General features: G+C 39.8%; 1 protein-coding gene across 7 annotated transcripts in view; it reads left to right on the top strand.

Annotated features, from left to right (window-relative positions):
• LOC134287642 (1-phosphatidylinositol 4,5-bisphosphate phosphodiesterase classes I and II) overlaps nucleotides 1-23,745 on the top strand; it is a 321,529-nt gene that overhangs the window by 179,341 nt on the left and 118,443 nt on the right. For all 7 annotated transcript variants that reach the window (XM_062849987.1, XM_062849988.1, XM_062849986.1 and 4 more), the window contains exon 5: nucleotides 15,728-15,865. In XM_062849987.1, the coding sequence (XP_062705971.1) occupies nucleotides 15,728-15,865 (138 nt within the window). The remainder of the gene's footprint in view (nucleotides 1-15,727; nucleotides 15,866-23,745) is intronic.

The raw sequence follows: 23,745 nt of genomic DNA, 5'->3' as shown, positions 1-23,745 counted from the left end.
GCCTACCAGCATGTACTTTATTTTTGAGGCATTCACCACCAGTCCGACCTTTGCTGCTTCGCGTTTCAGGAGGTTGTACACACACTCAATCCTGAATTGCCTGTTCAGCACTTTTTTGATGAAAATAGAACAGCAGAACTATTTCGGTAGCTTCGGTAATCTACTTTACTGAGGCTCAGTACACCAACTGTCAAAACCGGGTGCAAAAGGTAAACAATGCAGAATATCTGTATTCAGCTGTTCTATTTTCGTCAGAAATTTACCATACACGGTATTCCAAATTAAGTGTGCAGCTCTGCCACCGTTCCAAATGTTCTAGCGATAATGTCCATGTCGTCCGCAAAGCACACAAATTGACCGGATTTTGTGAAAATTGTTCCCCGGCTGTTGAGCCCGGCTCGTCGCATCACACCTTCCAGAGCGATGTTGAAGAGTAGGCATGAGAGTCCGTCACCCTGTCGCAGTCCCCGGCGAGATTCGAATGAACTGGATAGTTTATTACGATTCCTTTTCGGCTGCATGAAATATCAACTTAATTTTGCTGAAACGCACAAGAAGCAACCCTGCGCTCGAAAGCACAGGTTCGAAAATCGCAAACCTAGCAACACCAATACTCTAAATTAAGCGCTCTCACGATCGAGCGATCGAACAAAGCGATCGGTAGAAGGCAGAAAATCGCCATTCGTTTGCTGTTGTCCCATCGAGTTAGTCGCCGCATGATCCACCATCATCAAGAAGTGCAGCTATTAAAACCTTCATCGACCGGACTGGTAATCTCGGATGTCGGTGTGTCGTTGTGGAATCCACGGAAGGTAATGTTAAAGCCAATGTATTGTTTGGAATCAGATGTTGAATTATTAACCTCCCGCAGATCCGACAGTTCCGATAACCAAAGGTCATCACAGCTACAAAAGCAAGTCGCCATTGCTACTGCGCCACACTTCATCTAGTGCAGAGACTACGACGGAGGTAAATCCACGCAAACATAATTGCCGTGAACTCCGCAATGCTAAATTTCTTCTCCCTCCAGACAGCAGCAACGAAGCACGATCGCAGAGATCGCCACCTCGCACAGACGATCGACCAAAAAAGCACCTACAAAAGGCTCTCTACGGAGGTAAATTAGCAGTATGAAATTCTAATTGGAAATCGCCTAACCTCATCAAATTTCTAGGACCTTTTGTATCGATCGCCACACGCTCACGTCACGTCACGTTACGATCGCATCGTTTCGCCGTTCACTGATCTTGCTCGTACAAGCACAGCGCAGCGTAATCGTTCGGCGGAGCGGGGAATACTATCACCGCCGCACCAACTCGGTCGTCGTCGTCGTCGTCGTTAAGTGAACAGTGATCATAGTGCATGTCGTTACTGTGAAACCTCTGTAGTGGATAGAATAAGTATTGAGGTAAAATAAAATTATAATAGTGATTGTTTAACCTGATAAGCATATAACATCGCATATGATTTATGTAACTACCAATCCCTCCCAAATAACAAAAACTCCTTCTCGTGACAACTGTGGAGGGCACAGTAGTATATACAACCGGTTGTCCAACTAACATTCCTTCCCTTCCCCGGTTGACCGTAAGGACGTGGCCGGCGCCGTTATTGACCTATTATAGTTTGAGTTCTCGGAACGTGTACATTGAAGAAGGTGTGCTAATCCCAAGCCCCATCTATTGGTTCTCTGTGCAATCCCGCTAGCTCTAGTCAATCACGGAGTAGCAACTACGAAGTGTACGGTCACCTATGCTCATGCTCATTAAAGCCTTAGGTATAAGCTGTAACACAGGAAAAATTGAAAACGTTCCATCGAGTACATATTGAGATATAATGTTTTTACACAAAACTTCAGCGAATAATCTTTAATATATAGGTAACTCAGGATTACATTTTCAGCGAATTTGATTTACCTAAAGTTGAATAAAACGAAAATTTGACGAAAAATTTACTGTACGGACAATTGTTTGACACTGTGACACTCCTTGAGGCAATAAAACTCACGAACGGTTTATCCAATCAGCATGATTTATGTACGGCTTGATTCGTCTCCAGAGGCTGTATGTATATGTAGAAAAAATACTAAAAACAATCAGATAAAAGTGTTTAAAAATGTGAAATTACTGAACTGCTGTCTGACGTTTAATCATCTTTGTCTTTTTGGCTTGCGGAGGTTAGGTTTTCTTTCATAGAGATATTTTCCCTATGAAAACATTAAACCAAAAAAAAAGTTATCTTCTGCTGCCTGATGAGAGGAAAAGAAATTCAACATGACAAGAAGACCAACCTAGAGTGCGGTGTCAAAAGAACCAAACGTTTGTTGAACCACCACAACTCATTCAAAATTGCAATACAGGGAGAAATCGGGTCTTGTAGCATTTTGGGCTTAAAAAATCTAGACATCTTTTAAAATCATTTTTTTTTCATGAGAAATTGTTCTAAGCTTGAGACAGTAGCAGTGAACGAGGGTTTATGGAGAGGTGCATTTTACTGCAGAACTATTAAATCTTTTACTTCTTCTCTTGCCATTGCATCCCTACTGGAACGCAGCTTATAGCATTTGTGGTCTACAGACGAAAGTAGGCAGCAGTGGAAGTAGAACTGCTTAACGCAGCTTGAATCATAACTCCTAGCTTTAGTTGAAACGAATGAAATTGAACCAATATCTGATCGACATGTATGTTATAACTCATACTGCCCGAATCAGCTATGGTTCCGCTGGAAAAATCTCTGGAGAATACTTTGAACAAATTTTTGGAGGAATTCCTGAAGTAATTATCCGAGGAATCACGGGACGTAACCCTCAAAGCATTCCTGAAGGAATCCCGTAAGTAGTTTCTGCGAAAACATCTGCTGGTGTTCCGGATAAATCCCTAATAAATCCCTAGAGCCATCCCTAGAGCAATTCCAAAATTAAAGCCACAGATGTTCAACTTATTGGATGCAGTGGCTTAATTTCCTCAACAGGGGAGGAAAACCAAATTAAAGAATTACGGAGGAGGTATACGACTGGGAGGAAATGTTGAACTGTTGTGGCTTTCTCAGTCTAAGAGCATTGAAACGGCTAGTTTGGCATAGCCCGACGTTTGAAGAAATCCCTGTTAGGATATCTGATAAAATTCCTGGAGAAAATCATGGAGGAACTCCTGAAAAAAGTGCTAGGGGAATATCTAGAATAGTCCCAGGAGAAATAAGAGCACAAATGGCTTAATAAATTACAGCATTGATTCCAGGAGAATTCCCAGCAAGAATTTCTAAGGGAGTTTCATAAGCAATACCAAGAAATTTTCGTATAGAAAAACCAAGCGGAAATCCTGGAAACCCCCGGTAAATCCATAGAGGAAGCCCTCTATAGTGTTGTTTAACCCTTCTAAGATGTTAGGCTAGGCGCACCCCGAAACGTACGTTCAGCGTGCCTGTCTGGGTCATATTGACCCCAACATCCTACTAGGGTTAATTGAGGAATTTTGTAGAAATTTCTTGGTGAATTCCTATATGGAAAATTCCTGAAGAAATAACTGAAAGCATTTGCAGAGGAATAATTTATGATATTGCTAGAAGGATCTCTGAAGGAATCGTAAAAAAGCTTTCAGAAAAATTCCTAAAAAATCCTTTTATTTTCTTTTTATTTATTATTTGAGAAAGTATAATTAAACAACGAACTCCTTCTTTCCCTATTCAATTATCTTCATCTATCCTTATATTAATTCATAGATGAATCTACGAAGCCTACTGTGTATTTTGACATGCAGCTCCATAGGGACGTCCTCTGCAAAGTCACCTGTATGGGAGCCCCCCGCTGCAAAGACTGGAGAGGTCTCACACAAAGCTAAGAACCTTCCCCGGCCCCACAAATACTCACATACAAAATTTCACTCCGATCGGTTCAGTAGTTTCCGAATGGTTAAGGGTCAGACAGACAGACAGAAATTCATTTATATACTAGCTAACCCGACAAACCTTGTATTGCCCATTTTTATTGTTGCTCTTGCACAGGTGTTTTTTTTAGGTGTTTTCTAATGTTTTTGTTAATTTTTCTTGTAATTTTCTTAATATGTTCTACATATGAACATAGTTACCCACCATTAACCAAATTGAACCGTTCAAAAATCTTGTTGATCATTTCATTAAATAATTAGTTGTATGGTTCCAAAGAGTCTGTAAACTCATTTGTATAAACATCGGAAGCCCGGCTCCAGAGGCACGTTATCTTTCATTTGGTACATTTGTCTCAGATAGAGAATGCTGTTTGGTGGTTTGGTTGCTAACTAACTTTTTATCAATTTAACTTAAACTGACAACTCCACCATAGAATTTACAGTTCAACTGCCATAAACTACAAAACAGCGCCACTCGAAAGCAAACCTTCGATAAAAAGAAGGAAACATTTAGATATGTTGTAAATTTTAGCAGTTGGTCCGTAAAGAAAATGGAACAGTGTGACTTGAAATTTATCTGTGTGGGAGCCTCCCGTTTCATACACCGCAGAGGTCTCACATCAAGCTAAGAACCTTCCCCGGCCCAAACATATCTACCTACAAAATTTCACACTGATCGGATAAGTAGTTTCCGAATGCATAAGCGTCAGACAGACAGACAGCGCGAGTAATAAATTGCTAGAGAAATTCCCAGAGATATTTCTGGAGTAATACCATGAAGAATTCTTGGAAGAATATCTTGATGAATTACTGTAGGAAGAATCTTTAGTGGAATCCCTGAAGGCATTCCTGGTAAATTCCTCTAGAAATTACTGGTAGAATACTGGGGAAAACCTGATGTAATTACTGGAGGAATCCCTGGATTCTTGGAATAATGCGTGTATAAACTCCGGGGAATTCCTGGTGGAATTCTTAAAGGTATTCCTGGAGTGGTCCCAGAATCAAATGCTGAAGAAATTCCTGGATGAATCCCTGGAGGAATCCCTATGAAAATCCCTGGAGGAACTCCTGGAAGAATGCCTGTAGGTAATTCCTGGAGGAATTCCTAGAGCGATCCCTAGGGGATTCCCTGGAGAAGCTCCTGAAGGAATGCCTGGAGACATGCCTGTGCGAATTCCTGGAGGAATATCTAGAGAAATTCCTCGATAAATCTTAAGAGGAACTCCTGGAGGAATTTCGGGAAGATTTTCTTTAAAAAACCGTTGGAAAACTTTCAGGTAGAATCCCTGGAGGAATCCTTCAAAAAATTTCTGTTGAAATTCCTCGAGAAATCCCTAATGAAATTTCTACAGGAATTTCATGAGATATCTCTAGAGAAATACATGGAGAAACTCCTCGAGGAATCCTTGAGAAACCTCCAGAAGAACTCCTGGAGGAATCCCTGCAGAAATCCCATTAGCAATTTCCAGAGGAATTCCAGGAAAAAATCTTAGAAGAACATCTGAATGAATTATTTGAGGAATTATCGAAGGGATTCCTGGAGGAATCTCTGGAAGTATCTTTAGAGGAATCCCTGAAGGAACTTCTGGTAAATACCTGGACCAATTCCTGAAGAAAATCCCGGAGGAAATGCTGATGGGATTCCTGGAGGGATTCCATGAACCAATTTCAGGTAAAATCTCTGGAGGAATCCTTGCAGCAATACCTGGAGGAGAAATTTCTGGAAAAACTTCTTAAGGAAATCTTGGAAGAATTCCCGGAAAAAATCCTGGAGGAATAACTGAAGAAAATCATAAACGAATTTCAAAAAGGAATCCCTGGATGATTTTCTGGATCAATTCCTGGATCAATTCTTGGTGTGATTTCTGAAGGTATTCTTGGTGGCAATCCTGCAGGAAATGCCTGGATGAAATCCAGAAATCCTGAGGTAAATTCTTCAGGAATTCCGGAGCTAATATCTGCTGGAGTTCCTGGGGTAATTCCTGGTGGAATTCTCAAAAGCATTCCTGGAGGAGTCCCAGAACTAAATCTAGAAGGAATGGCTAGATGAATCCTTGGAGAAATCCCTATAGAAATCCCTGGAGGAATGCCTGGAGGTATTTCTGAAAGAATTCCTGGAGGATTTCCTAAAAGCATTCGTGGAGGAATTCCAAGAGCAATCCCTAGAGGAACTCCTGCAGGAATGTTGGCCCCTCAGCTCCGATGTCGTGCACGCTTGTTATGCACTACAGCCAGCGTGCACGATTTTAAAGCTGGGGGTCAAATGCGCTGTAGTTACGCGCTTGCTTAAGCCCCTGGCCTCCAGCGCCCGGCCACCCTGTGAACATCTTTTCCGACTGTACCCATCCCCATCTCAGCCATTCGTTCAGTGCTTGGTCGTCGAAAGCCGGTCATTTTGGAACCAAAGTGCGGGCAATTCCACGTTCCCGAAGCCCCACCAACTCGGCCTTCGTTTCCGGCCATTCCGAGGACATCTGCTCCGGTCGAAGTCATCACCATCTCGGCCGAACGTTTTCCGCCCGGCCGTTGAAAGCTGGCCATTTCTGACCAAAGCACGGGCAAATTCACGCGCCCGAAGCTTCATCAGGTAGGACTGTCTCGCCGATCCCGGCCGCCCGACTGCATTTCTTCGATCCTGGACTTCTCCCCGCCGGTGCCACCGCCACTGCTACCAGTTACCCCGTCGTTGCTCCTCCGCTGCCTCTGAAGATTCCATCCTGCCCCTGAAGCCTGGGGATTTGGGCTGGTTTCTCTCCGAAACCGAGCCGATAGATTTCAAAAATCCAAATATAAGTATGCGGTTGCCATTTCATATTTGACAATTGCTGGGCTCATTGCAGCACCGCACTCTAGATTGGTTTTGTTTGCGACCGTGTTGAACTTCTCTCTCAGCTCATTTCCGGTTCATTTCTTTAGGAGTCCCCCTTTCCAGCGGCCGGAGTAGTCTTACACTATGCTAAGAACCTTCTCCGGCCTTAAGAGCATCTACATACAAAATTTCACGCCAATTGGTTCAGTAGTTTTCGAATGCATAGCGGTCAGACAGACAGACAGACAGACAGACAGACAGACAGACCGACAGACAGACAGACAGACAGACAGACAGACGGAAATCCATTTTTATATATATAGATAGATAGATAGATAGATAGATAGATAGATAGACTAGCTGTCCAGGGGTCTCCAGTTAGCCTAGTGGTAAGGCTTTGAATCTCCAATCCGGAGACGGCGGGTTCGATTCCTGTTCCGATCGGGAACTTTTCTCGACTGCCCTGGGCATAGTGTATCATTGTAATTGCCTCACAATATAAAAATTCATGCAATGGCAGGCAAAGAAAGCCCTTCAATTAATAACTGTGGAAGTGCTCAAAGAACACTAGGTTGAAGAGAGGCGGGCCAAGTTCCAGTTGGAACGTCGAGCCAGAAAGAAGAAGAAGAACTAGCTGTCCCGGCAAACGTCGTACTGCCTGCCTACTGTGTTATTCGGAAAGCAGCTCCATAGGGACGTCACCGACGAAGTTATTTGTATGGGAGCCCCCGTTCCAGAGACCGGAGAGGTCTCACACCAGACTAAGAACCTTCCCCGGTCCCCAAAATACCCACACACAAAATTTCACACCGATCGGTTCAGTAGTTTCCAAATGCATAACGGTCAGACAGACAGACAGACAGACAGAAATTCATATATATAGATAGATAGATAGCTTTCTAGATTTGTAATTACTAACTATTTAAAGCATTACTTTTCTATAACATGTTTTGTTGGGCAATTTTATTTTGTTATGCCCAAGTTATAAATATACATCTACTGAATAATAATTCAATAACATATTTTGTTATAAAGCAAGTTTTATTATTCTACTATTCAGAATGTACAAATACGTGATTAACAGTAACACAACAATAATAAGTTTTAAAATTCACTGTTATTGAGTTGTTATTGAATATAACAAAACATATTATTTAATTGGTCTTCCAGGAACATTTTTTTGTTATGATATTTGTTATTTTGCCGCTTATGACAGACAAGCTTATAACATAGTATGTTATATGAATAACTTGAAAACTACTGATTCTATTATTCAGTTAATATGCAAAAATAACATATATTATGCTCATGATATTTTTTTCTGCTCGGGTCTCAGGAGGTATGTATGAACAATTCTTAGGGATTTGAAAGGATTCTCATAGAAATTTCTGGGGCACTGTCTGGAGGAACATAAGTAGAAATTCCTGGACCACTTAGTAGAAACACCAGCAGAATTTCTAGAAAGAATCCCTTAGAACATCCATAGAGACAGTCCTGGATAAATCCACGTAGAAATTCTAGTAGAAATTCTTATTGAAACCCCTATATACGTCGCTGTAGGAGTTTATGTAGAAATTACTGATAAAAGTCCTGCAGAAATACCAGCAGGAGCTTCTGAAAGAATAAAAAAATATCGGAGAAATCACATCTTGAATCACATGAAAAAAAAATCTTAGGGACATGTGAGTGGATCGTTATAGAAACCCCTGGACGAATTTCCTGCTGAATTCTTGGAGATACACCAGCAGATATATCTAGAAGAAACGAAACCGAAATCGCTGACGGAATCGTAGCAAGAATTTCTGAAGCAATCCCTCCACGAATTTCTTAAGGGTTTCAATTGGATAAATTCCTGGAAGAATCCCGACCGCAATTCCTGGAGCAATCTAAGCAGAGAATCTGCAGCATAAATCACATAATTAATTCCTGAAGCCATCCCACCAAGCATACCTGGAGGAATTCCAGAGCTTCCGGAAAGAAGAAATAAATTGATAACCCTGAAGTAACAACAACAGGCAACGTTAATTGTTTGTTTTGTTCCAGAGGAAATGATTAAGAATAGTCTGTATGGACTAGCCGATGTGGCAAGAGCACGGGCAATCAGTAAGAACATGATTGGTTCGAATCCTGGTCGGTCCAGAAACTTTTCAAATTGGATATTTTCTCAACTATCTTAGTCATAAAAGTCTTCGTGTATGCCACACGATATACATATTGTTGCTCCCATCCCATCTTACACTTACAAATCAAACGCAGGTTATCGTTTAAAGGCAAAAATGAAAGATACAAAAGGATCAAAAAAGAACCAAGAGGGAAGACACAAGATCGTGAGTAACTTGCTACTCCGAGCAACTAGCATTTCGTCGAACATATCCTGATAGTAGTGTTGCTGCTGCCGTTAAGCAAATGTAGCATTTCCATTCCAAAATATGCCATTTTGACTCGATATTTTTCAATTTGAATGCAATTTTGATCATGCGCTGGATTTCGTGAACCATTTACTTTAGCATTAACATATTTTTCACCTAACTTTTGAAAAAGGCGTATGAAAAAGCGTATATTTTTTCTTTGAAAAACTATATGTTACTCGAAAACGGTTTGTTGAATTTCAATAATATCTTCGAAGCTGATTTATCTTTTTTTAAATTTTAGGAATTTTGTTGTGGGAGTTTTTGAGGAAAAATATTGGTTAATACTTTTAACTGAATGTCTTGAACTGCGTAAGGATGGCAACACTCTCTTGAAAAGTTTTAGGTGTTAGTTTTGAGAAAAACAAATAGAGGAAAGTACTGGAAAGTCCTGGAGGATCAGCTCTTTTAAGAAAAAACCCGATTTAATCCACCTATGGTGAACAGAACCCTTCTTACACTTATTAAAATTATTGTTGTATTATTTGTATTTAACATATTTGTTTTGTGGAATTGACCAAAAGTTCTAGAAAATATTGTGGATTTGGCATCTGGAATTTTGTATCTTTTATTAACTGCTAAAAGATCTTGAATCGATTAACAAATGGGTAAGAAAATCAGCGAGATACACTTTGTCTAAATTAGTCAATTAAATTAGCTCCGAAGTACCTTGTATTCATGGTTATGGTGTAAAAACAACAAAAATTATATATCTACTAAGTTAATCAGTTTTGGCATTAGCTAGTTATTTTGGCTGTCTGGTTCTTCAAAACTTTCATTTAACATATTGTTAGTTTCCATAAAATTCCTGTGTATTTCTAATTTGTTATTTATAATTTTGTTGAAAACAATAACCTGCTAGTATACACTTTGTATGAGGTCAGCATCATTTATTGAAAAATAATTTCCCATAGACTGGTCAAAAACAAATGCAAGATAACAGTGAATATAATAAAAAAAAGAATTTATTGAAATACTCTTCGTAAGATATCTCAGTAATCAAATGTCGAATCGAAATAAAATTTCAGGGCCTTATACAAGCATATTGTAGCTTTAATTTGGTGCTTAGAGAACCCAAATCGGTTGACAGACGGCTGAGATATTTATTATGGTACCCTTGGTAAAAAATCTCTCAAAAAGTTAACCTGTATTACTCCCAAGTACTCTTTGAAAGATATCTCGGTAACCAAATGTCCAATCCTAATAAAATTGTATATGGTTCTACTAGAATGTTGTAGCTTTCATTTGGTGCCAGGATAACCGAAATCGGTTGACAGACGGCTAAGATATTTATTATGATACTTTCGGTCAAAAATCTCAAAAGGTTTAGTTGTATAAATCCGAAGTACTCTTCGAAAGATATCTCTGTAACCAAATGTCCAATCGAAATAAAATTTCTGGGCGATCTACTAGGATGCTGTAGCTTTCATTTGGTGCCAAGAGAACCCAAATCGATTGACAAACGGTCGAAATATTTATTATGATACACTTGGTCAGTTTGTCGAGCTGAGTTCATTGGTATATGAGACTCGGCCCTCCGGGCCTCGGATCGAAAGTCGGTTTTTCGAGCGATATTTATACCCTTCTTATGGGTGTAAGAAGGGTAAAAAGGCTTTTCCTACATACATTCCGTGATATTTTTGCTACTGTTTATTAAGCTCAAATATTACAAAGAGATAGTAGCTTTTATGTATTTGATGCAATTGCATTTTCATGTATAACTAACTTGTGTAACCAAATATGATCATAAAAAATCTGTTGACAGATGGCTGAGCAATGTATTATGATACATTTTATCAAAAATCTCTCAAAAGCGTAAATTTCATTACTCCTTAGTACTCGTGGAAAGATATCTCGGAAACAAAATGTCCAAACGGCATGAAATTTAATAGCATACTACTTGGATGCTGTAGCTTTCATTTGATGCTGAGAGAACTCAAATCGATTGACACACGGCTGATTCATTTATTATGAAGCATTTTGTCAAAGACCTCTTAAAAAGTTAAGTTGTATTACTCCAAAGTACTCCCCGAAAGATATCTCGGTTACAAAATGTCCAATCGGAATGAAATTCAAAAGCGTTCTTCTAGGGTGCAGTAGCTTTCGTTTCGGGCCTTAAGAACCCGAATCGGTTGATAGACGGCTGAGAAATTTATGGTGATACACTTTGTCAAAAATATCTAAAATAATTAAGTTGTACTACTCCCTAGCACTCTTTGAAAGATATCTCGGTAACCGAACGTCCAATCAAAAAAAAAAATCAATAGCGTTCTACTAGGATGTAGTAGCTTTCGTTTGGGGCCTTAAGAACCCAAATCGGTTGATAGACGGCTGAGAAATTTATGGTGATACACTTTGTCAAAAATATCTAAAATAATTAAGCTGTACTACTCCCTAGCACTCTTTGAAAGATATCGCGGTAACCGAACGTCCAATCAAAAAAAAAAGTTCAATAACGTTCTACTAGGATGTAGTAGCTTTCGTTTGGGGCCTTAAGAACCCAAATCGGTTGATAGACGGCTGAGAAATTTATGGTGATACACTTTGTCAAAAATATCTAAAATAATTAAGTTGTACTACTCCCTAGCACTCTTTGAAAGATATCTCGGTAACCGAACGTCCAATCAAAATAAAATTCAATAGCGTTCTACTAGGATGTAGTAGCTTTCATTTGCTTCCAAGAGAACTCAAATCGGTCAACAGACGGCTGAGAACCGTGAGTGACATTTTTTTGTAACATACATACACACACACATACACACACACGCACATACAGACATTTGCTCAATTCGTCGAGCTGAGCTGATTGGTATATGTGACTCGGCCCTGCGGGCCTCGGATCGAAAGTCGGTTTTCCAAGCGGTATTTATACCCTTCTTATGGGTGTAAGAAGGGTAAAAAGGCTTTTCCTACATACATTCCGTGATATTTTTGCTACTGTTTATTAAGCTCAAATATAACAAAGAGATAGTAGCTTTTATGTATTTGATGCAATTGCATTTTCATGTATATTTAACTTGTGTAACCAAATATGATCATAAAAAATCTGTTGACAAACGGCTGAGAAATGTATTATGATACATTTTATCAAAAATCTCTCAAAAGCGTAAATATCATTACTCCTTAGTAGGGGTAGGCGGGGCATTATGGACACCCGGGGCAGAATGGACACCCTCAATATTTTGAAATATGCGAACTTTTTTGAACTTTTAATGAATGGAGAATATAGTCCATTTGTCTAAAACGTAGTTTCAGGAAAGAAACATTCGAAATTAAAATTAGACTTGATTTTACACGAAAAAGTTGCGTCCTCCGTTTTTTGTGCATGGAAATTATAATTTTCACACCATCTAAAATAAGATTTAGTGATTAATTTATTGCAGGTCGATTAAAACCTGATATTTCTAGAACACATGCAAGTAGTTTTGCTGTATCTACATGCTTAACATGTTTATATTTTCTTCTTTATTATATCAAAAATCAAGTTTGGAAATATCCTCTGCTGCCGGGGCAAAATGGACACTCACCTTTTTGAAAGAAGCGGCAAGGGAAAAATATAACCTAAATCACAAACCAACCAAATTATTCGATTTCAGTATAATTTCGGTTAAATGCCTGAATTTAAATTAACTGAACACAAATGAACTTCTTCGGCGTATTATTCATCCATAATAGTTGTTTTGTAATGAAATTACTTTATAGGTGTAAATAATGTACGAAATTCGTAAAAGTCTCATGGTGTCCATATTGCCCCATGGGGGTGTCCATTCTGCCCCGTATGCTTGAAGACGGTCATGAAAAACTAACATTTTTCAAAACATTTTTTGAAGTGGATAAATCATTTTTCTTCGTGAGCATTCTTATGCAATGGATGCTAAATAGACTTTAAAAGGATACATGTGTCAAAAAACTAAACTTTTTTGACATCTTGCCAGGTAAAGTTGGCAAAAACCTTAGGGTGTCCATATTGCCCCGCCTACCCCTACTCGTGGAAAGATATCTCGGAAACATAATGTCCAAACGGCATAAAATTTAATAGCATACTACTTGGATGCTGTAGCTTTCATTTGATGCTGAGAGAACTCAAATCGATTGACACACGGCTAATTCATTTATTATGAAGCATTTTGTCAAAGACCTCTTAAAAAGTTAAGTTGTATTACTCCAAAGTACTCCCCGAAAGATATCTCGGTTACAAAATGTCCAATCGGAATGAAATTCAGAAGCGTTCTTCTAGGGTGCAGTAGCTTTCGTTTCGAGCCTTAAGAACCCGATTCGGTTGATAGACGGCTGAGAAATTTATGGTGATACATTTTGTCAAAAATATCTAAAATAATTAAGTTGTACTACTCCCTAGCACTCTTTGAAAGATATCGCGGTAACCGAACGTCCAATAAAAAAAAATTCAACAGCGTTCTACTAGGATGTAGTAGCTTTCGTTTGGGGCCTTAAGAACCCAAATCGGTTGATAGACGGCTGAGAAATTTATGGTGATACACTTTGTCAAAAATATCTAAAATAATTAAGTTGTACTACTCCCTAGCACTCTTTGAAAGATATCTCGGTAACCGAACATCCCATCAAAATAAAATTCAATAGCGTTCTACTAGGATGTAGTAGCTTTCATTTGCTTCCAAGAGAACTCAAATCGGTCAACAGACGGCTGAGAACCGTGAGTGACATTTTTTTGTAACATACATACACACACACATACACACACACATACACACACACGCACATACAGACATTTGCTCAATTCGTCGAGCTGAGTTGATTGGTATATGTGACTCGGCCCTGCGGGCCTCGGATCGAAAGTCGGTTTTCCAAGCGGTATTTATACCCTTCTTAAGGGTGTAAGAAGGGTAATAAGGGTGTAAGAAGGGTAAAACGCAACTTGAGTACACATCAGAGATTGGAACACTGATTTTCAAAAAGTTACACTTACTTGATATTATCTCAGCTCAGAAGTGTGCTATCAGAAAACAGTATATGGAGGACTTTTACATGTTAGTTTTATCTAAAACTTTGCCAAACAAAGTAAGGATCGCACACGCATACCAAAACCGTGAGAGAGCTATAAAGTCGACTCTCCACGTGGTGACAAACACTAGTACACAAGTTTAACGAATATCACATTTTAATATTAAGCTTCTGAAATGAATCGTAGTTTTCTCACGTCAAAGACGCAGTAGAAGCATTTATGCTATAGCGTGAGTAGTATATAAATCAAGTTAATAGCAAACGCTTGATGATATGGCATCATTCCACTTCCATCAGACTAAACGTACCGAAAGCGAGTGTGAAAAGGAAAATTACCTATGCAACCCTTGCGACCTGGTTTTTCCGAACCAAATCGTCGTACCGCCCACGCAATTATTCATTCCGTCACCAGGCCCGCCAGAGTCTGAGCGCTATCAAAACCAGGTAGAATGGGCCACGGATTGCGTTAGAACGCGTTGTCCTTAGTATCCATGCACGATGAAAGCTTTCCGAAATCCAAGCTTTAACGCTGTGGTGGGCCTACGAAAATGACAAATTACACGTTATAATGACTTGAACCTCGAGGTGCGGAAGGCTATTATGTAATTTTCGTCGTCCGGATTATTTATAGCGAAGGCAGGTATGTGCTGCTTTCAAAGTGTTTTGAATCCATTTTCGTCGTCTTCGTCATTATCGTCACCGTTGTCGCCGCCGCCACCGTGTCGCAGCTAATCAAGCAAGTGGCAAAACCGACCGCGAGCACACTGATGAGGGGAACCATAAATCTCCCACTCTCCTGATGTTACAGCTTTCGACAACCTAAAACGGCACAAATGGAAAGGGTTTCTGAGAAGGATTACTTCAAAAGTGATTTCGTGAATAAATGTTCTTGGGAACGTTGAATGTTATTTACGTGGGTCTTGCATTAGTGTTGAGCATCATTGACCTAATTTAAGGGGGAAAAAGGATCGATTCTTTTGTTTGGTTTAATGACTGATTTTGTGCTTTTTCTCGAAAATCAATACATTTATATTGGATTTCATTCAAAGCAATTTCTGTGCTTCGTGGCTCATTTTGTGACTTTTGATAACAACATAACAACATAGATGAACCGATTACTAAACAAGGAATAACCAAAACTACATATAATCGCTTCCATGTGTTCTAATGGATCCCGTATTCAGCAAAAGCTCAATACTGTTGTCTGATACATTGTAACCTTGCAGTCATGTCGATAAAAGTTTAGATTAGCTATTAGTCTGACGGCAAGTAGCACATGTGCATAATTGTTCATACGAGTTAGGCCAGAGCCAATAAAATTGCAAAATTAAAGATTTTTAAAATAGGGTGTTAGTTAGTCAATGTTAATGTAATTTTTGTAAAGTTTTGGTGTTGATTAAAACGAAAAAAAAAAAACACTCGACAACATGAAACGAGCTCACCAATTTTGTGCATCTTGTACATAACGACTTTTGGATGCTCGCTGCTCATTCACTGGCACTGCTCTTGGGGTTAGGTTGGAGTTAGGTCACTTATGAATAATTGGATTTGTTTCCAGTATCATCTAATTTGCTCAAACAGCTTTAGTAAGGGTTAAATTTGGCAGTGTGCAAGTTTAATAATCCTATTTTTATTTCTTCAACTTACAGGACATGAAACTCCGACAGTTGGTCACAATGGGCTCGCAGGATACGCTCGAAGAGAAAACCGTCACCGTTTGTCACGGTGCTGACTTTGTAAACGTGAACTTCATCAACTTTTGCTGCACCAGAAAGGAAATTGCAAGGGTAAGTACGTTGATGCGTTATCAGACAACTCGGTAACTGTTTAGCTTCGAAATTTCGCAACAAAATATTGACGTTCTCCCTCTAGAATGCAAAACGAGATGTACTGCTCTAGTCACTACTTACTTACTTTCAGTCCTGTGCACAAACGGTGATGCAGAAGACCGAATTGAAAGTTCTCCATCCTGGGCGATTGCCAGCCATCATCGCCTTGACCTGTGGTCAGATAAAGTTTTCTGTCGACTCGCTTGATTACGTTGTTGAGGCTGCGCCGCCATGAGCCTCTGGGTCTGCCTCTGCTGCGATGTCCTGCTGGGTCCCAATGTAATACGTGCTTGCAGATTTCGTTTCCGCCCCTGTGTAGAGTGAGTGTGGCCAACCTACCTCCACTTTCGCTCCCGAATTTCTGTTGCTATCAGCTTTACATGTCATCCACCATGGAGCTTTACGTTGGGGATCCAATTGTGGGTCGGATTTTGGTGCGTCGACTAATCTGGTCGTTTTTTCATACATTTCTTATGCTTGAAAAAGCAGCCCTCGCCTTCTTGATCCGTGCACCTATGTCGACCTTGGTACCGCCATCGGTTGCTATTTGGCTACCAAGATATTGGAAGCTTTCAACATTCTCCACTGATAGCCCAGCTACCGTAAAGCTGGAAGGGTTGACCGTGTTTACATCGAACGATTTGGTCTTGTTGACTTTGATGGTAAGAGCTTGCTCTGCACCGTTGAGCTAGGAGAGCAACGTCATCAGCCAGTTCGAAGTCATTTAGGTGCTCCATGGTAATGGGCTGCCACAGCAATCCACGGTTTAGTTCACTGTCAATCGCACCTACCAGGATCTCGTCGATTTCGATGAGGAACAGTAGTGGTGATAGTATAGATTCTTGCCTCACTCCAGCAACGACCCGGACGGGATCGGACACCGTTGGGCAGTACTCTGCACGAAAATGCCCTGTACTGTGCTCCAATGAGGCCGATGATTTTGCTCTGGTAATTCATACTATGAAAATCCAATAAAAATTAGAATCAACTAATCGAATTCTTAAACTGCAGATGGTATGTGTTCTACCAATCATCAATTGCACTCACGCAGTGCATACCTGTACGTACGTTCATACTTCACCATTAAACAAATGCCAATTCCAAAAGGCATCATTCACAGCTTGAGTGCTTAACAATCCAGTGCATGAATGCTATGACTTGTAAATGAGGTTGGAAGTTGTAACTCTGCTCAGCAAACATATGGTCGATTGTTTCCAGTTGCACGTAGCACGTAGGTATGTTCCCTGTGTGCCAGCATACTAAAAGGGGGAAAGGGGAGGAAACCACTTCTCAGTACTCTACCGGTAGAAGCTTGGATATTCGATTAAGTTCAGAAAGTTTCCGCTTTGATATGGTTTGTATGCATTAAACTTATATGTATGCAGGTTCGATCCCCTATGACCGAGATCGTTGTTATTGAATGATGGGGGAGGTTATTCCTGCAAATTCCTTATCAAATTTAATATTGAATTTGCGCAACTTCACTACAAAGAATCTTTACAGTATCCCGTCATAATTGTGTGCAAATTACCAATCATTTGTCACGAACAAACTCTTGTGTGGTGGAAAGTACACTCTCTGGAGCGGTGAAATGCATAAATGGTCATATGTAGTATCGAGCCGTGTACAAAAGTTCAAGTCTATCAGTTGACTGAGCTGTAGTGGAAAAGTGTCAAAAATAGCAGCCGCTGGTCGAGTGATTCGGCACCCTACCGTAGATCTGTTGATAAAAACATGCGGACGTTTAGTGTTCTCCCAGGACACATACCAGGTTTGACTATCAAGATATTGAAAGATAGATATTTTTGCGCAGAATATCTGACCAGAACTCACCTCTCTCTCCAACAACATCACTCTCACAACTATACTAGCTGAACTTCTCGGAAGATTCAACCTGAATTCCTACTGATACTTCTGAATTCCTAGAAAGGAACTTGAAAACAGCGGAAATGAAGAAATCTTAAAAGGAACACCCTATTTAGCGACAATATCCGGTAGTATTTAGATCGGGAAAGAACATGGGGAGTAAGACCTTGAAATTATCTAAAAACAATCTCAGGAGGATCTTTGCAAGAAATGCTGTAAAATCTCAAAAAAATAATCTGAGGAACATTGCAGGAGCAACACTGACAGAAACGGAATGCGAACAAATGGAACTGCTGTGCCTTTCACAAGAAACACAGAAGTTCTACCAGAAGCTCTACGCATCCCGTAAAGGCTTCGTGCTACGAGCCGAAATGTGCAGCGACAAGGAAGGAAGCATCTTGTCGGACGGACGTGAGGTAATCGAAAGGTGGAAGCAGCACTACGATGAACACCTGAATGGTGCGGGGTGCGTAGACATGGAGGACCATGTCGGCGGGGGTAATGACTACGTTATTACAGCAGGGAGCAACAACGAGCCAACTCCCACGTTGAGCGAAGTTGGCTAAGGATGTATCGGAGCTTGGAGCTGAACTTAACCTCTGGCCTGGAAAAATTATCCACCTGCCTGCACCGGATAATAGTCCGAATCTAGGAGAACGAACAACAAACTACCGAAAGAGTGGAAGCAAGAGACCATTTGCCCCATCTACAAGGAAGTTGATAAGTTGGATAAGTTGGAGTGTGTCAACTTCCGAGCGATCACAATTCTGAATGTCGCCCACGAAGTGATACCATCATATCTCCTCGTCCTTTACCCAAAGTAAATAAGTTTGTGGAAAATTATCAAACCGGCTTCGTTGACGGCCGCTCGACAACGGACCAAATCTTAACCGTGAGGTAAATTCTCCAAAAATGTCGCGATTGCCAGGTCCCAACGCATCGTCGCTCATCGTTTTCAACGTTTCATCCTTTTCGGCATACGACAGTATCGATCGCAGAGAGCTATGAAAAATCATGGACGAGAATGGCGTCAGATTGATCAAGTCGACGATAGACAGTGTAAAAAACTGCGGCCAGTCTAGTTTGTTCAAATCTCACTACTGAGGACAACGACAGAGTAATGGACACTCATTCAACTGTTCAACATAGCCCTGGAAGATGTTATATTAACAAGCTAAAATATAACTTATTTTACAATCGAAAATCACTTGACAGTCTTCGATAAACTTTTTTCTGCACACTTTAGGCCATATTTTAATATCATTGGTTACTAGATTCATAAGATTTGACCAACAAAATGGAAGCAAGTGAAATTTGCCATACTAAATCCAATTCAAATTTGAACCATATCACAGAGCGCGAGCAGCAACCAGTCAGATCAAAATTTTGCGCAGTAATTTTAGACGCAAAAGGGGATTGGTTGAGGTTGATGCGATGAAATTTCAATATTTCCATGTAACCCCCATTCTACTGCATATTTACACCTCAGGAATTAAGAAAGGTGTGATTTGAAGAGCCTGTTTCTGTTTTGTCAAGAATTTGTTCTCTTACACATATTTATCGCTTGCATTGATTATTTTCACTGTTTTTACCACTTCCCGTGAGACACCCGGAACCGGTTCCAAGACTGTACCTATTGTCTCAAATATGATCTGAGACTCGTTTCTCGCTAACTGTTCAACATACACAACACTACCGGTAGTCTCTAATATGATCTGCGTCTATTTTCTTGTAAACAATTCATCAGGTTATCCAAAAAGCCGCGGTTTGATGTGAACTGGTTCTGGAACACTACCGGTAGTCTCTGATGTGATCAAAGCAAACCGTGTGTTCTTGCAAACCGTTCATCAGGTTATCAAAAAAGCCGCGGTTTAATGTGTCGCATGCATGGGTTTGGCTCCCATATGCTTTTGACCACTTCCGGCGGGACACCCGGAACCGGTTCCGGAATACTACTGGTTTTCTCAAATATAGTCTAAAACCATTTTCTTGCTAACCTTCATCAGGTTATCTTAAGAGCCGCGATTTGACGTTTCGCATGCATTTGTTTGGTTCACTTTTTTATTTGACCACTTCCGGTGGGACATCCGGAACCGGTTCCAGTACACTACCGGTAGTCTCTGCTGTGATCAAGGGCTATTTTCCTGCTTACCGTTCTCCAGGTTATCGAAAAAGCCGCTATTTGATGTGTCGTATGCATGGGTTTGGTCTGGGGTTTGGTTCACTTTTATATTTGGCCACCTCCGGCGGTGCACCCGGAACTGGTTTCGGAATACTACCGGTAGTCTCTGCTGTGATCTAAGGCTATTTTCCTGCTTACCGTTTTTCAGGTTATCGAAAAAGCTGCTATTTAATGTGTCGCATGCTGGGTCTGGTTCCGATCTACATTTGACCAATTCCGGCGGGACACACGGAACCGGTTCCGGAATACTACTGGTTCTCTCAAACATGGTCTGATGCCATTTTATTGCTAACCGTTCATCAGGTTATCTAAAGAGCCGCGATTTGATGTGTCTGATGTGTGATATGTAGGGATTATATTCTGCTTAGCATTTAATGTAATAACGTAAAACTGTCAATTTTAACCTTAATGTGGCCGACAGGGTACCCGGGTACCCAGCGCCCATTTAGAACGCACGGTGTAGAAAAAAGCAAAAAAATTGTCGGACACATAACGGTTAAATATGCAACGATTGCGAGCAATTATGTACGTATTCGAGTTGAATTATTGTGACTGGCTTGAGCTTCCAAGTCCGCTTTCATGTCTAGCTGTATTTTATTGTGCTAATTTAAATACATTGAGTATCACAAAAGCAGAGCATAAAATGTGAACGATATGAGTTATGATGTGAATACCATCTTGCAACTTGGAATTATGTTCATATCCGCAGGCCTATATTTTACTTTTAGTTTTCCTCCATCGTGTGCTGTGATGCACATACGTGGAATTGTAGATTTCCGACTGGAAGAACGTTTTATTATCGTTCATACATAGGTATACCCAATATCAACTACATGGAAAATAGAGCAAAATGTGCTGTTGGTTGTCAGAGGAGCCAAGTTAAAAATTTGAAATAAACTATTTTGCAATGATATAAAAACAATGTTGAATATCCAAACATCAATCAACATGGAGGATAATAATATCAGTCAATGGTGAAGGTACGATAAAAACTTTTTGAGCAATAATGCTATCACTTCAATCAACAAAGACAGAAATATAACAGAAAGCCATTCTAATTTATTCCAGTCATAATTTTCATTCGTTTAATGATTAGGGAGATGTTAACATAGTTATGTTACAGAATTACTATGTTATCATCTCCCAAAGATACATTCGAAGAAACATCTTGTCCCTTCGTATGTACTGTTAAGCTACTCTTCTATATTATGGTGGAAACATTATGCCAGCCACATGTGACTGCTTATGTTCAGAAATGTTTTATTCAAATGGGGTAACCCTGGATTCAAGCTAAGTATGAATGTGAGCTGTGCAACATGCACAACGTTTTTCCTTTTTCATTTTTCTTCATTACGATGATGGTAATCTCTACATACCACACAAGGATTAATTTCGTCAGCTTTATATTAATGAAACACACATCCAGCAAAGTCGTTGAGACTTATTTATTTCTCGCATGAGGGGAGGGCATTCATTTGGAATAAGAAGCATCAGCTGCATGTGTTGGAATATTAATTTGGTAGGGGAGGAAGGGGTAACCCCGTCACCTTAAGCATTGGGATTATTCAAAATTAATTGAAGGTGTAATTTGATATTTTGACTACGCAGAATGTTCGATTCATTAGTATTTTATAAGATTTGATCACTAGATTTTTTAAAATATTTTTATTCTAGCGAATAATGTACATAACATAAACACATTAAATTTTGATGTTGTTAATGCAGTGCGGGTAAGACCGTTGCCCCTATGGGGTAAGGCCGTCATACCTTTTTTCTCAAGATACTTATAAAGATTTTAATTTGAAATTGTTTCCAAGACATTTTTGATGAGTTGGGATGGTTTACTAATTATTCTAATCAGTCAAATGTCATTGGAAGAAAAAAAAATCTCTGAAAATATTGACAGTTGCAACCATTTAACGGTTAAACTCGGAAAAATCACTTATAACTTTTAAAAGAAGAAAACATGTTGATGATCATATTAGCAACTATAATGAAAAAAGTTCCTGCTAAATAAAAAAAAATAGAATGATCAATGTTAAAAGAAGGGGAAAACTTCGCTGAAAACTTGATAAATCGCTTTAAGCTCACTTTTGGTTACCTTAAGATTGTCAATTCCTCTGAATTCATCTGATAATAATTCGGCCAAACGGCATCCGACCAAAAAAATAATTCGGTCAAATGGCGTTCGGGCTAACGACATTAACAAAAATAGCCGGATATACATTTTTCATTATTATTCTGTGAGTAACAGACATGTACACGGCCATACCTTGATATAACGTTCGGCTCCGTAAAGCGTTAAACGTGATTGCGCCTCGATTAACTGAACTAGATAAAATAATTTTGATTCTATTTTGTCAGCCTTCAGGTGATTCCTTGAAGAATAACTGGAAGGATACCCGAAGAAATCCCAAAAAGAGTTCCTGAAAGAATCCCTGCCGATGAGTGACGGGCTTACCCGAAAAGCTCACTTTTCCCAAATTGCACCTTTATTTTCGTATTTTGTTTTGAAACTGACCTTTCGATGAATCTTAGCACTAAAGAATAGTACAGATGAGAATACATGATTGATTAAAATAAATTTCTGTACTTCTTTTGTAAACCAGAGGCTAAATTCTACAGACGAAATATGACATCTACCGTTGGTGCAACAACGTGTGCGTTTGCTTTGTTTATTTTCTTCGCGTTTGACAGGTCAATGTTGGTATCATGTGTCTCAAAAGAGTAAAAATGGTAAAAACAAATAAGGCGTGTGGACAAAAAGCTACTAAATACCTGTTTTCTGGTAAAATCATTGAGGTGACGGGCTTACCCACCCTGACGGTATTACCCGCTTTTCCCCTACCATATTAATATTACAGAAATATATGATTGCCAACGACAAGAAGGATTATACCGGATGCTTTTGTAGATTGTGGCGGGTGGATGTGAAGTAGATAACTGAGATGCTTTTGAAAATCCAAAAGAATATAATTCGGTAACTATCTGTTCTATATAAGCTTGCACCTATAATCAGTGCTTCATAGCTTACGCCCTGATAATTCTAACAACAAACATCGCCTTCCAACCGATCTGTTGCGGTTTTCGTCATCCAACCATTCATTCCATGGCAATAATGCCTAAACAATCCTCAGCAAAATGGTACGCCCCCACGTGTCTGGTCCAGATTGTCGTTCATTTCCCGGCTTTTTCGTACTGTTTCCGGTTCGGTCATAAGTTTCATCCTCTCGTGATGGCAATCATCGTCAAATGGTCACACGCACAGTGATTGAATCGTAAAACAAGAGCTTATATTGTCACGGTCGTCTACTTCGAGCCTTCTACACCACGGTTTGGGCTGGAAACGACGACCAAACGACAAGCGGTATGTTAGGAACAATAGATTGCACCAAAAATAACTACAGAACGAAATTGGCGATAAGTGCGCAGTCTGGGCATGAGAAGCCCAATCTGTGTCGTAACGAAATGTCACGTCTTATTGAAAGCAAATCGTTATTCATTCATGTAGGACTCTAGTGGAATACACGTATGTATGTATATCGTCTCAACTTACATTTACATTTTACATTTTTGTAAATGTACAGATGTTGGCTTTTTCGGTCTAGGGTTAATCTAAACGGCCAATTTTGGATTACCCGACGACGTTTCGACGGCCTTTATTTGGCCTTTATCACCCCCCTCTCCCCACCATTGACGGCATTCAAAATTAAGAAAAAAAAACAGTTGACTGATTTTCCCTTAATAAAGGCCAAATGTAGCCGGCTGAAACGTCGGTTAATAAAAAACT

The sequence above is a fragment of the Aedes albopictus genome, chromosome 2 (assembly GCF_035046485.1).
Source record: "Aedes albopictus strain Foshan chromosome 2, AalbF5, whole genome shotgun sequence".
Classification (NCBI taxonomy): domain Eukaryota; kingdom Metazoa; phylum Arthropoda; class Insecta; order Diptera; family Culicidae; genus Aedes; species Aedes albopictus.
The sequence above is the reverse complement of the archived record's forward strand: the minus strand, read 5'-3'. Positions and strand labels throughout refer to the sequence as shown.